Raw genomic sequence first — 14,882 nt, forward strand, 5'->3', positions numbered from 1 at the left:
CTCACATGGGCTCACCCATTCCCCCTCCGTGCTCACTCTGATACATGGGCCCACGGCCCGTGGACCCCGCCCGTCATAAGCCTCTCTCCCCCCACAGCCGAAACCGAAGAACCCGAGAAGCGAAGCCAAGGGGACAGCAGCGGGCGAGAGAGGCAGAGAGAGGCGAGGAGAGGACATCGCCGTCGCCATGAGCGCCCTCAAGTTCTGCAGCAAATGGTGAGCGGACAGATCCATCCTTGGCATTCGTCTCCGATGTTTCCTCCCCGGTGATCCAAGGATCTAATTAATGGTCGTTTATTAATCTCAAATGTATTTTTGCTGCGTCTTTTTTTTTTGCAGCGACAACATGCTGTATCCGCAGGAGGACAAGGAGATGCACACCCTCCTCTACGCCTGCTCGAATTGCCAGCACCAGGTGGTTGCCTTGTCCCGTGCCAGATGATGAAATTGTATTGTGTTTGGATTTGGTTCTTCATCCTCGGGACGAAACCCTAGGTTCGGTTGGGGATTGGGGTTTGCGGTGCTGATCTGGAAGGGTATGTTAGGTTGAACTCGTGGGTTTAGTCAAGGTTTAGTGATCCGGTGACTGATGGTGGCTACGGGATTAAGGTTTGGTGGCACGTTATTGATAAGTTTGTGATTTGTTGGTTTGTTCTGGTAGAGCAACTGTAGCAGAGTCGCCGTATTGGCAGCCGACATAACACGTATGGAGCGTGCTCCATAATATTATGGAGGCTGCCGAGGCAAAGCGCCAACTCCGAGTCTGTCATATTGCGGCCTCCATGTCTTTTTCTTTTCTTTTCTGTTTTTTTTTGGTTGCATCAACTCATTGTCCCACACTCAGTTTGAGGGATTGAAACTCTAAATTGAGTCAACATTCGTTACAAAGGTCTTGCATAGGTGGAGAAAAGTCGATTAGCGACATTTTCACATTATAGGTGTTCATCCCATTTGTGCCCCGTGCGGCCGTCGAGGTCGGGGACGGCTTTCTCAAGGGGGGCAAGGCCCAATATGGCGTTTTTTGTCTCCTCGAATGTCACCATATTGGCATCAATTGGCGCCATTTGGCTCGCTCCCTCTCCGCTACAAAATCCGCCTGGGCCTCCTAGTAGGGTCGCTCGACAGCCGAGATCCTCCCTTTACTGTTTGCCATCCAGTTGTCATTAATTCTGTTTATCCCACTTACCTGAAGGTTAAAACCCCGCCTATATAAGCTGGGCTGTGGCTAGGTTGCGTTTATGATTTTATTCCCCATTTCTACCATGATGGCAAGAATATCTACAGATACAATTACTCTATGAAATCAATGGCCCTCTTGATTTGGCCTTATAAATGCTTGATTCCACTGTGAGATCTCTTGATTTACTCTCCAATTAGGTAGGATTGCTGCTGGGATCTGGCACCATTGTTCTAGAATAAATATAGGAAGTGATTTTTTGGCCCTTTGTAATTGTTTTCTGATGCGTCTTGATCTTCTTTGTGAAATCCTCAAGAATTAAATCAATACAATGAGCTGCACAGAGTCCATTTTTTTTTTCTCTTTTCCATCAACGACTCACCAGCTGCGTTATAGTTAGCTGCATCTTCTGTTACAACTTAAACAAACATTATCTTTTTCTACTTTCCCAACAATATCATCTAACATTTCAAACACTTTGTCGGCTGTCTTAGAAATGTCAGAAGTATTGACAGGAGAGAAAGACCGTACTTTTTGGGCCATTCACTAAAAAGTTGCATATGGATCTTCTCTTTCTATCCGTCCAGCCACCAGACATTATTGTACACCCTGTCTTCTTCCTCTGTTCTTTGAATTCAGATAGCAAATTCTTTGTTCTCTTAACGTCCAGCTTGAGAAATTTTACCCTCACTTTGTGATATGATGGAGGTTTAAAACCTTTACTGTATATTTCAATCATCTTTGCCATTCTGAATCCTTGACAACATTAAAATGAGATAGAATTGTTATAGAGGACCCGGCAAATTTGGGTGCAAACCTCTTCTCTCTCTTCGTTTTATGTAATATGTTGTTTGAGCATTGCGCTTGTTAGCGAAGCGATTTGTCACAGCCTCATCTTCAATGTTGTCAGCTGGAGTATTCTCTTTTATGCATCTGTTTCCTCCATTTCTAAGTTGAACTTCCTCTTCTTTGCATCATTTTTTTCTGCTTGGATTCCCTAAAATTTTGAAGAACTTTTTTCGAACATCATCAGGTACTTTTTCACAATGCTCAACATTAAACCTAGTCCTCGCCAAGTGATGCTTCAGTCTGTAAACACCCCATTTAATAAGAAGGCAATATTTGCATCTAATTGTCTTCTTCTCATGATCGATTTCATTTCCATGGTCCCAGCCAGGGCCAGTCCGATTTTCACGAGCATTCGTCCTTGTAGGTTTACTACTTTTGGTAGGGCAGTGGCTGACTTTTCCGTTATATAAATATAAGATTTAGAGAGTTAGCTACCAAGCTATCTAATTATTTAATCTAGTAGTGTTCATACTAGTAGCTAACCTGTGCAACGTATCAAGGATGCCCCTCAATGTTTGATGGCTGTTGCTTCACTCGTATCAAGGGAGAGTCTGCTCGGGATGACCATGCATGGGAGCCTGGCAGTCTACACTCGTCAAGGTCGGCGTACGTGTTGCCGGTGGCCTACAAGCCGACGAAGCCGCTAGAGAGACAAAAAATGAGATTGGGAGACAAGCACAAGCAGATGACCAGCACCAATGGAAATGAATTTAGGGTATTAATACAACTGCTGCATGCTAATAATCTACCATAGAGCATAGATGGATGGCCGAGTTTGAAAGAAAACTGAGTCGCTCAGAATCTGGATTGGCTCGCGATTTCACACGACCAGATGCGTGATTCAATCCCCCAAACTTGGATTTAGACTGTGAATCTCTACTATTTAATGGGAGTCTGTACATCGTTCATCCCCCCAGGGCCCCACCTACCGAAGGATCTTCCCATGATTCTCTATTTCCTTTTACTGACCGCAACCCCATCCAGTTTTGTAAGTGTCGATTCAATCAAATCTCTTTCCTTTCTTAGGATGCACTCACGTGTCTCCCCGGCAGATCCACTGCCATAAAAAGTAAATCAAGCATCAATAAAAAATTGTCTCCTGCAACCCCAGCCGGTCCACTACCATACACGGCAAATCAGTCTATCTACACTTCTACATCTACTCTACACTACCTAAAAAAGGCATAACGTTCCCATTTCGCTCAATCTTCGTCTGCCTCCAACCCATGCGTAGCGCACCAAGAAAACCAGGGGGAAACCGGTCCGCTACAACCCATTCACGCACGCCTCCCCTCTATTCCCTCTACACACTGGGTCTGTTTCTTCAAGGTCAAGTCTTTGTTTTTTAGAGAAAGAGAGGTAGATGGGTTGGTGGAAGAGGAGAAATCATTTAACGGTACATCAAACCGACAATACAGCCTAATGTACATGAGTATTCTAAATGTATATGTTAGACATGATTGATGTAACCATTAGAATGTGTATGCTCCTGTTGCAACGCATTGGCAATTAGCTAGTATTAGTAATACATGGACTACATGGACCTGAGCCATATGCATTGAAGCCCAACCAAAAAAGCCCATGTGATTTAAGGCTTATAATCAAACCCTTCAGCTTTTGACCTGAGCTGTATGCATGCCTTCTGTTTTTTCCGTTTACTCTGCCCATGACCTAGAGCCACATTTTGCTCAGCGGCTCAGATCATACATCGATCGATCTTTGGTTTTCTGATCTCATTGGTCCATGGAGTCGCCAAGGCCGAAGGCCGAGGATACATGGACGATTCTGCAGCACTATCATGCTACGGTGCTAACCCCAGGCCCGTTCCGTCTCTATTCTTCCTATTGTGTCTTGATCAAACACTAGATTAAAGGTAATCTATATCCACATCTTAACACTAGTAACCAGTGCCATCTTTTGATGAATTTAGTTCATCTAGTATGGTTAATTAGTTCCCCAACAATGATTAATTGTGCCGTACCACATGGATTAATTTTGTTGGCCGTGTATAATGCATACATGAGAAGAGATTAATTTACTGATTGGATAACCTATATAGGGGTGATGCCCCACGGTGACCTGAACAGAGGCCTCAAGGCCGAGTTGTCATCAGTGTGCAGATCCCATCGTCATACACGCTGTATGTCTCCCGTTGGCTGGTTGCCCTTTCTTAGTTTTGTTGTACCTTAAGGATGAAGGAATTATGCCTTAGTGTATTATAATTTCTTCTTCGCGCCCCTCATGTTTGAATCTTGGCTCCGAACCAAGTTCCCTTCCGTCTCACGCCTAGATGGCTGCCGGAGATGGAAGGAAATGGCAGCCTTACCGTAGAAAGAGAGAGAAACCCTAGCCGCCTTTGTGTGGGGGAGTGGAGAAAGGACAAGGGGATCGCGTCTCCCATGTCGGCTTACTCGTTTTATCTTGCCAATAATGTTTCCACAACAACATATCTTGATATTAGCCTCTGAAAAGAAAGTTTTTCTATCTTTTCTTTCAACTCAGGGGAGATACGGCCGTGAAGCAAAACCAGATTGCTGTGCCATATGAAGGATAGCTATACTAATTCGGTATATACTCAAAAACACATTCGGTACAAAATTGACCTAACTCTTCGATATATTTCCTGCTGAATATCCCTGATCCCTTTTCCCGATGGTCTGGAGAAAGCAGCAATCAACATGACTTTCCTAATCCCCCCTTCCTTTCAGGAAGAATGTGAAATTATTTTTCCTTAAATGGGAGCAGAGCATGGAAACCAAAGTGGCTAATTTTTGAATTAAATAAAAAGCAAAATATACAAACTCTGAAATCAATGCTATAATTAAGCAATTGTTTTCTTTTAATATCCTTTTCAAATCTCAAACTCAAGGGAGAAATTTGCTTCTTATTTTTTTAAATAAAGATTGACGAAACAAATAACACTTAAAGAGTTGCTCCTTACAAGAACAAAACTGAGGTGACTGTCAGTTATGTGCACAAGATGTTTTCTTTTGTGTGGTGATGGTTGAGTTTTTTTTTTGTTGTTGTGTGGAGAAAGGACAAGGGGATCGTCTCCCAAACGCTTAATTTGTAAATGTTTGATCCTTTTAACATCTTATAATTTTTTATCATGAGTTTTCGCATAGACTGACTAATAATTGACATATGCTGAAACCACTGACAGGAGATTGCTACTGATACTTGTGTGTACAAAAGGGTTCTTCGGAAATCTGCTGATGAACCTAAAGACACCCTAAAAGACGCAGCTGCTGATGCGTCTCTGCCACGCACCAGAAGTGTTAAATGCTACAACTGTGGCTATCCAGAAGCTGCTTATTTCCAGGTCTGTAAATGAGCGTTGCTCACCTCCCTGTTGTTTGTCTCTGCAGTTGTTGCTAAGGGTTGCAAGTACCGTCTGTAGAGGTTGATGTTAGTAATACCAAACCATGATCATGTGTTGTTTTCCTGCATCCTTTTCTGTTGATGTACATTTCGATTTATGTCGCTCCCTGATCTGCAGGCCCCGACGAAGGGAGAGCTTGGCCTGACCCTGTACTTCATCTGCTGCAGCCCTACCTGTGGCCACAGGTGGAGGGACTGACTGACTGACTGACTGACAAGGGGGGAGCCCTCCCCAGAACGGAGTGTTCGTTCTTGGCACTGAAACTTGACTGGCCCTGTGTTGCTCATGACTTGCGTTTGTCTTAACTTGTTAGCTTGTGGTATCTGTGTTCCGAAGTTTAGGGCAACTTCATCAATGTGAACTTACTGCTTCTGAGCTTGTTCTCTTCGATCTATATAATATATACTAGCAAAAGGGTCCGTGTGTTGCAACGGGAGAGAAAGAACATAATCTCCAATGGCCATGAGAACATTTTGCTGCATCACCAATAACACTTTGGCGAACAATTTGTTCAATCTCATTAACACTTTATTAAACATTTTTTTTTAATCATGAATTTTTTTATTTTCCAAACATTTGTTTTCAAACTTTCAAACCTTTTTTGAATATGCTAACATTTAAAAAAAAATGAACATTTTATGATTTATTAAATATTTTATTTAAAAATTATCATTTATTTAAATTTTAGGAACTTTTTTGAAGTACCACAAGGAGAGAAAAAAAGAAAAAAAGGGAAAAAACGAAATTTAAAAACAGGCTGCCCGCACATGGACTGGCCCAAACGGCCGCGCTCGTCTTCTTCCAGCGTGCAGTATAGGAGATCCCTACTGTGTGGGCTGGCCAAGGCGGGGGCCGGGATTCCCCTGCGTGATTTTTTTGTCACTTATAGGTAGCATTGGTGGGTAAGATTTTGCAATTTTGAGGGCAATTTATGTGATGTACCGTCAGAAGCACTAATGACTTTATTAGTAGGGAAAGAGGCATTACTTCATCTAGAAACAAAAATCAAGAACAATTTTTTTGAATTAAGTAAAAACATCAGCATCTCTGTTTACTTTCGTTATATCATCAAAACTGATGCTAGATTTGTTAATACAACATAATAGTAGTACAGATGGCTTGAGCTTCCAAAGTGTACATACTGTACCCAGCCAGTGCAACAGACGTACATAACACTAAAATTACAAATGAAGAGTGTAAAAATAGAGGTTCAGACAGTCAACAAATCAGTCAACTTTTACTTCCACGACTATAGAGCTTTTATATTATCATAACACAAGTTAAAACTGGCCATTGGTGGATTGCCAAGTAATAACACTATGATGCCAATTTACCAAAACCAAGCACCAGGCAAAGAACATCTTGTTATAAGCTAAGAAACACAATGCTCCATGCATGTTCACATTATCACTTTACGTGGGCTTGACTGGCTCACTGATGGGAATTTTATTTCTGGAAGCTTGTGTTAAGAGTTTTAAAAAAAAAAAGCTGAGCTGCATGTGTGAGCATACAGAAAAGAGCAGAGGCGAGAGACGGGTAGACTGGAGTGGAGAGGAACGTACTTGGGCGCGCGCGGCTTCTCGGAAGGGTCGGGCAGCGAGGCAGTGGTGAGAATGCTACTTTGGCTAGGCGACATCTTCAGCTTCGGAAGAGCGTTTGTCGCTGCCGCTGACATCTTCGACATGATCAGGCGGGTGCCACTGCCACCCGAAGCTGGAGCCGCCGGCTTGGCGGCGCTGACTGAAGAGGATCAGGCCGAAGCATCTGACCTCAATCAGGCGGGAAGAAATGAGGAACCATGGTCACATGAATAACTACCGTATGGCCACGATCAACCGGAACCTCATGAGGAAGTCATAGAGGCGGCCGGTGCCCAAGCCTCCCTGGCATCGATTTTGGCAAGGATTTGTTTGAAGCTTGAAGCCAAGAAAATCACAGGGACGGACCAAGCTGATTACAAACCACCTCAATTATATCTCAATCCCTGCGCCTCATCGCCACCCCATCCCGGCAACCCTCCACGCCATGCTGTACCCAAGGGCTCTTTCTACCACATGCTAGATGCCGAGCTCGGGTGCTGCACGCATGAGTGCACCGCAGCCGTCCATGCATGGGCCGGCCGGCCGGCGTGCGCCGCATGCAGATCGAGACCGCATCAATTCCAACAATATCGTGAGGGTAGCTGAGCTATTTCTGCATGGTCAGCATCGTTGCCCCATCTACCTTTTTTCAGTGGATATTCCATTACATGCAGCCTCACCTTACCAGCGAAATTGATGCCTATTGGCTGCGCCTGGACGATGGAACCACCGCACGGGGTGAAGTAGCGGGCTTGGCAAGAGAGGTGGCGCCGGGGACAGCTCAACGGCCGTGCTTGGCGAGGTGTGGTGGTAACGGGGACGACTCATCCACGAAGTCGAGGTGCAGCTCTTGCGCGTCTTCACGATGACGGCCCTGTCCCGATGGTTAAGGAGGTCGCGAAGTCACAGCGGCGGCTGGGGCCCAAGCCTCCTTGGCCTCCATCCGGGAGTGTCAATATGATTCAGATCGGGACATAGATTCCTGTGGGTACCGAGATGATAGCTTCGGTTTGAGAAAATAGGGTTGCCAATCCAAACGCCACGTAAAGGCCCAATTAACAACAGAAGGAAGCTCCTATCAGGCGACCCCGACGCTAACAGGGCCCAGTTGGGTGACCCAAACACGTGATTGACAGAACACGTGATCGACGTATGGAGCACTACGAAAGCTTTAGGTAAAATAGTACCACCTCGGATTTAGAAAATAATATAGGTGAAAAAAACCGAAAGCGTAAATTCACGAGAAAAAGTGTATTGTGACGGTGAACCTACGGAGTCAATCCGTGCTTTATTATTAGTGAGAGATATATGATGTTGGTTTGACCTTGAAGAGTTCTTAGGATGCGGTGGCTGTGCATCTTCCCTGTTTCATTACCTAGGCACTTATCAGGTCTCATATTGATTTTTGTCCTTGATTTCTCCTGATTCTCTGATGATTGGACAAGACTCAAAATTTGCGTCATCTTCCTGATTCTTCCCACTGAAACTTGGCTGGCTCCGTGGAGTAGATGCACATGCCTGCAGTTAGTCATTCGGAGTACTGGTTGCGAAGTTTGTGATGACTTTGCTGCTGTGCAACTTGAACGCGACGAGGACTTTTTTGCGATGCAGTGCATTGCAGCTTCCCTGTTTAAGTACCTAGGTACTGCCTTTGAGCGCTCAGAGTGATTCTCTCCTTGAATTCTCCTGATTTGCTTCTTTCTGGCAAAACTGGAGTCTTTGCTTTTTTTTAACCGAGGCAAAAGATTTGCCTCATATATTAATTAAGGGGGAATAGAGTTTGAAATACACACCGTAACTGAAAAAAAAGAAGAAGAAAAGAGTGTGTTACTCTCCCGGTATGATGTTGCCCAATTTCTTCGCCCCGGCGGTTACCCAAAGGATGGCTTCACTCTTGATGTTGTTGAGCAAAATCGTTGGGGGCATACTCTTTCGTCGAAAGACCCGGGCGTTCTGTTCGTTCCAAATGGTCCATCCCAATAGCATGGTGAGCGAGGCCATGGCTTTCCGGTTGGGGGTGCTCTTGCTTGATCTATTTACCCACCATGCCTTTAAAGAGTCCTCGAGGTGCCAAGTAGATGTGTCAAGTTCTTCTAAATGTATCCACTCATTGACCAAATTCCATAGGCGAAGGGTGAATCGACATTTGACGAAAAGGTGTAGCCCAGATTCTTTTCTTTTGCATAGGGGGCATAGTTGACAGTTTGGCCATCCACGACGGGCCAACCTATCGGCCGTCCAAATTCGACCTTGTATGGCCAGCCAAGCAAAAAAAATCACCTTGGGTGGTGCCCAAACCTTCCAAACCGTGTGATCCATAGGAGAGTGGACTATTCCAAGAAATTGCGCGGAGTAAGCCGTCGCCGTGGAGTATTGACCATCTTTGGCATGCTTCCAAGTAATCTCATCCTCTGCGTGCTCCTCAAGTGAGAATTCCGAGATCAGAAGCCAAAGTTCAACAAATTGACGAATGTGTGTCATAGAGAAGTTGGCGGTCATCTTGATTTTGTTGATCCAGGCTCCCTTGTTGAGAGCGTCTCTCACCTTCCAGTTTTTTCTTGTGGAAGCCTCGTGGATGAGAGGCGCAATATCAATAGGCCTTCTGCCATGAACCCAAGGCGCCTCCCAAAAAGGGGTCTTGGCCCCGTTCCCAACGATGTCTTTGTAATGTCACTTCATTGTTATCATTGATCTGAAGTTTCTTATATTGTTCCTTTTTCGCGAGTGTGTGAATATTAGAGACCTCGTTCAGAATGGTGGGGGCGTTTGGTTTCCGCTTGGCGACTCGGTCGTGACTTGGTATAGTCGTATGGATACGTAGGTTTGGGAGTGTCAGGCGTAACACCTGCAGGTTAAGATTCAGACTAAATCCAGGATTGAAGCTCTCCGCAAGATCTGACGGCTCGCGAACCATTATTTACTTTTACTGTATCTTTTCTGTTAGAAGGGAGAGAGAGGATTGGTGGAATAGTTGTTGTATTGCTTGAGCCTCGTGGGCATATATATAGGAGTACATGATCTACTTGGAGTACAAGGCAAACCAGAATATTTCCTAGTCTAACCTATGTTTCCTAATACAATCACGTTACTCAACATCCCCCCGCAGTCACAACGGTAGCGACGCAGACGGTGAGACTGGAGAAGAATCCGAAGGCAAGCCGACGGACACCCCACCACAGTCGTAACGGTCGATGCATCGCGGAGTCGTGGCTGGAGTGGAAACCGACGATGTTGCTCAAGCAGGCGGTAGCCCTTTGTGCCGTTTGTCGAGGTAGCCGAGAGCGTGGGTGGTGGAGCCGTGGTCGAGGTAGCCGTGCGAAGAATGTCGTGGTCGATGTCGAGTCAGGGTGCCCGGTGTCGAGGAAGACACCGTGGAGCCGCGGGCGCAAGGGGGCGCCGAGTTAGCATGGGCGCAGTGGTGTCGAAGTAATGGTGCGCCGGGGAGAAGATGTTGTTGACGACGCGTCGCGGCGGGTTTGCCAAGCCCGGGGACACATCGTGGACGAAGGCACGCACCGGTGTTGCCAGCACCGGGCATGCGTAGACAGACGAAGACGAAGTTGACGAAGCGCCGACCAGGCTTGCCAGGCCCGGGGACACGTCGTGGATGAAGGCACGCATTGGTGTTGCCAGCCCCGGGCATGCGTAGACGAGGGACCTGCACGAGCTGTACGCCATGTCGGAGAAGTCGGAGGGGCCAGCAGAGAAGAACTCGACGACGATTGCGGCGTCCATCGGCGTGGGGCCGATATCACCAACGGTGGTCGGAGTAGACGAAGTGGTCGGGGTAGATGACGGCGACGCTGGCGACGGGCTGGTGCTTGGACGAAGACGAAGGGGGTGGACGGGCGGCGGCGGCCTGACGGCAGCAGCGGCGGCTAGGTTAGGAGTGCGGCGACGGTGCTCGAAGTAGGCGAAGAACCCTGACAGCATGACGAAGACTGGCGCGGACGGTGGCGTTCCCGCGCCAAGGGAGACGGCGCAACACATACCAAGGGAGGTCGACGCACAGTGACAGCGGAGTAGACCGCAGGCCGCGGCGCTAAGGCCCGAAGGGGCGACGCAGCGGCGGCGGGCGGGTCGGGGCGACGGCGGGAAGACCTCTGGGCGGCGGCGGGGACCGCGGGCCGCGACGCTGCGGCCCGAAGGGGCGACGCAACGGCGGTTTGCGAGTCGGTGCAACCGCGGGGACGGCCTCGGGGCGGTGGCGGGGACCGCATATCGCGGCACTACGGCCCGAAGGGGCGACGCAGTGGTGACGCACGAGTCGATGCAACCGCGAGGAGAACCACAGGGCGGGGGCGCTGCGGCCCGACGGGGCGACGCAGCGGCAGCCCGATGCTCGATCGGCGGAGAGGCGCGCGGTACTCGGGACGATCTTCACGGGACCTGCGAAGGCGCGCGTAACCGACAGGCCAGGTCGGTCGCGCGGCGTAGATGAGGCGGATCGCGGCGGCGAGCGGGTGATCAAGCCGAGCGCGCGCGAGGTCGGGGACGCCGCTCGGTGGAGGCGGGGTGGCGGTGGACTCTGTGATGAGGCCGGCGACGACGGACGGCGTGGGACGCCTTGCGGACGAGCTTGTCAGCACCGGCACCCGGGCTGCCAAAGCAGCGCCAGCGCCCGGGCAGCGAGGCCCGAGCGACCAACGGAGCAGCGGCGCCTGGGTTGAGGCAGCCGACGAGCCTGACGTAGCCGTCCCGACACAACCGAGAACGAGGCCGACGAGGTAGACCGCTGGGCTGTCGTGCAGACGCGACGGAGGCGGGTGATGTGGATTGATGGGCGGGCCGGCGCGCGAGCGACGGCTATGATTGACCGTCGCTTGGCGCGAGGCCGCCGGGTCTGGGCGATGCAGGTGTCCCGGTCGGAGCAGGGCGGTGACGGCCGGCGCAGGGTGACGGGCGGACCGACACGCGGACGACGTCTGGCCCTGACGGACCGCCTCGGCGCGCGTGGTCGCCGGGTCAGAGGAGAGGCCGGCTGGTCACGCCGGTGTCGGAGTAGAGGCGCACGGGGGTCAACGGCGGCGCGGGCGACGCAAACCGATCAAGAATAGATCGAAAAACCAAAAAAGAAAAACGCCAATCAAAACGACCGGCGAGAGAGCGAAAAAACCTGGAGCAAGGACTCGGGAAAAAGACTTTCTAGGGCAGCCGGCCAACACGGCCGGTGGACGAACCCTAGGTACGGGCGACGCGGCCCCAGGCGGCGGTCATGGAGGCCGACCGCCCCGGAGGCGGCGTGCGGGTGCGAAAACGGCGGCGGCTAGGGTTTGGATCGTAATTAAGCTGATACCATGTTAGAAGGGAGAGAAAGGACTAATGGAATAGTTGTTGTATTGTTAAGCCTCGTGGGCATATATATAAGAATACATGATCTACTTGAAGTACAAGGCAAACCAGAATATTTCCTAATCTAACCTATGTTTCCTAATACAATCATGTTACTCAACATTTTCACTTGTCGTGCTATTCACTTTCTACCATTACCGGCGGCTACCGAATCTTCTACGAGCTTTGAGCCAAACAAACATATATCATATAGATAATACATAGCTTAGAGCAACTCTAACCGGTCCTCTTAAAAAAATAGAAAAGCATACGGCCGAGTAAAATTATAGTGGAGTAAATTTTTACCGAGCATATGGCCGAGTAAAGTTAGTGGAGTAAATTTTTACTCTTCTATAGGTGGCCGCACCTAACCGATCTCCTAAACTTAGTGGAGTAAAAAAAGATTTACATATGTTTTGTGTGCTAGCCGCATAAACTTCAAACACTTCACAATATATATTATAAAATATTTAAATTAGAACATGCATAACATAATCGTTAACCAGCATATACTTTTATCATCGCGATTTTCAAATTAAAAAACGCACAGTTCATCCCAAAGGTACACTTCAAACACAATGTTTGATAAAAAATCACCACAAACATAGCATGTGTATATTGTGGATCGAGCCAACCAATGGCATTCATGAACTCAAAGAATGTCATCGCAAAAGAAATCACCACCACCACCATCCTCTCGGCCACCAGCACCACGACCACCATCCTTTCGGCCGCCGCCACCACCACCATTCTAAAGAAAGCCTTATGTTTGGGTCAAGATCTCCCCATGAGTGAGCTCCCAATACTTTCTTGCGGTTTCATTCATTGTGATTGGATTCATGAACATGATAGCGCGATCTTTGGCTTTCTTGGCATCACAAAGTCTCTCCTCCTCAAGTGCAAGTCTACGCTCCTCCGCCTTGAATTTTCTCTCTTCGGCCTCCAGCTTGGCCTTCTATTTCTCATCCTCCAACATCTTGAGCTCATTCCACCTCACCATCTTCTCTTCGTTCGGCTGCTAACACCTTCTTGGCCTCAATCATGGCCACAAGTTCTTCTTTGTATGTGCCACTATGTGCATTTCTCTTCTTTCTCTCTTTTGCAATTTTGTTCCCTTTCGGTCTATTGTTGGCCTCTTCATCCACCTCGTCCTCCTCAATGGACATGCCCCACTTTGGAGTGGTCTTCGCAACTCTCTTGATCCACCTCTCGTTTTTGCAAAGCTCTTTGTAGCACTGATGCAACGTGAAGGGTTTGTGGCCGAACTTCTTGTTCCTATGCTTGAAAAGTTCTTGGATGTACGGGCCATACTCCATGACTTGCACACCACTCGGTGGTGCATGATTCACTTGATTGATGCAACCAGACTATTGGTTGCATTGGTTGTGAATGGTGCCCCAACGATTCCCAAGAGATCCTTGCGCACGGCTTGATTGCACCTCCACGGAGTTCTTGTAGTACTCCGCAATTCTCTCCTAAAACATAGCCTTGGTTTGATCGTTCCAATCGTTGCATCCGTGGAGATGTTCATCCAAGCATAGCATAGAGCAACATCTTCAACTTGATTGTAGCTGTAAGTTCGTGACCTTGATGACCTCGTGCTGCTTCGGCCACCTCCTCTTCTTCCATCTCCTCTTCGGCCACCTCCGAATGATCCCAAATTGAATCACAATTGAGATCATCTGGCCCCATCTTAGCCGAGGATTCCAAAGACACCAAGAATTCAGTCGTGTTCATCTCCACACTACGACAACAAAACCAACATACTCCATCATCATTGGCCACCAACAATCACCATCAAATTCGTTGGCTGAAGTGTAAAATATGCTTTTTTCCTTGTTGGCATTTCCTCCAGCACTTGGTAGGCCGCGACCCTTCTTGTCGGCTGCGGCGGCTGGAAGCGCCGGAGCAGTGGCCATAGGGGTGGCGGAGACGCTGCATGAGGCGCTAGACCGTTTGTGGCCGGTGGAGCTTTTTCACCCCCAACCTCTTTTTCAGCGCGGGCAGTGTCGCGGTGGTGGTTTCTGGCAGCGACAAGCCAGCGACGATGGCTGGTGGGATGGTAGAAGGGTCTTGGCTATCCATTCCGGCGACGAGGCCGGTCATCGGTGGCGACGACGGCACATGGGGGCGGCAGCGGTGGGAAGGACGCAGCCGGGAGGGCGGGAGAAAGAGGCGCACAACTTTTATTCAGTCGCGCAAGCGCAGAGTATATTTAGGCGACTTGGAGTGATATACTCCCTTAGATTTTATGAGTTTGGCTAGGTGCGGCATAGAGGAGTAAGACCGGACTTTTACTCCTCTATAGACTTTTACGGGATCGGTTAGAGTTGGCCTCAGCGAGCTACTTTCCCTTCTTCTCGATCTCGTGAACCCTAATTCTCACCAACTCCCTCTCTGATCCGAGCCCGGGTCATGACAACTGGTATCACGAGCATGGTTTTTCCTCGATGGCGCGACTAATCCGTGCGGTCGCGGTGATTCCCCACATCCCTTTCGGTGTGGCGGAGGTGTTCATGGGCGTTGAAAGTGGAGGGAGAGGTGGTGGCGGCGGCGACGACTA

General features: G+C 48.6%; 1 protein-coding gene across 1 annotated transcript; it reads left to right on the top strand.

The window, feature by feature from the left end:
- The first annotated feature begins 53 nt into the window (after positions 1 to 53).
- LOC123052094 (DNA-directed RNA polymerases II, IV and V subunit 9A) lies at positions 54 to 5,822 on the top strand. The gene is made up of 4 exons (XM_044475176.1): positions 54 to 216; positions 340 to 415; positions 5,190 to 5,348; positions 5,526 to 5,822. The coding sequence occupies exons 1-4, from the start codon at positions 188 to 190 to the stop codon at positions 5,604 to 5,606; spliced, it is 345 nt and encodes a 114-aa protein (XP_044331111.1). The 5' UTR covers positions 54 to 187; the 3' UTR covers positions 5,607 to 5,822.
- The last annotated feature ends 9,060 nt before the right edge of the window (positions 5,823 to 14,882 follow it).

Source organism: Triticum aestivum, chromosome 2D (genome assembly GCF_018294505.1).
Source record: "Triticum aestivum cultivar Chinese Spring chromosome 2D, IWGSC CS RefSeq v2.1, whole genome shotgun sequence".
NCBI lineage: Eukaryota > Viridiplantae > Streptophyta > Magnoliopsida > Poales > Poaceae > Triticum > Triticum aestivum.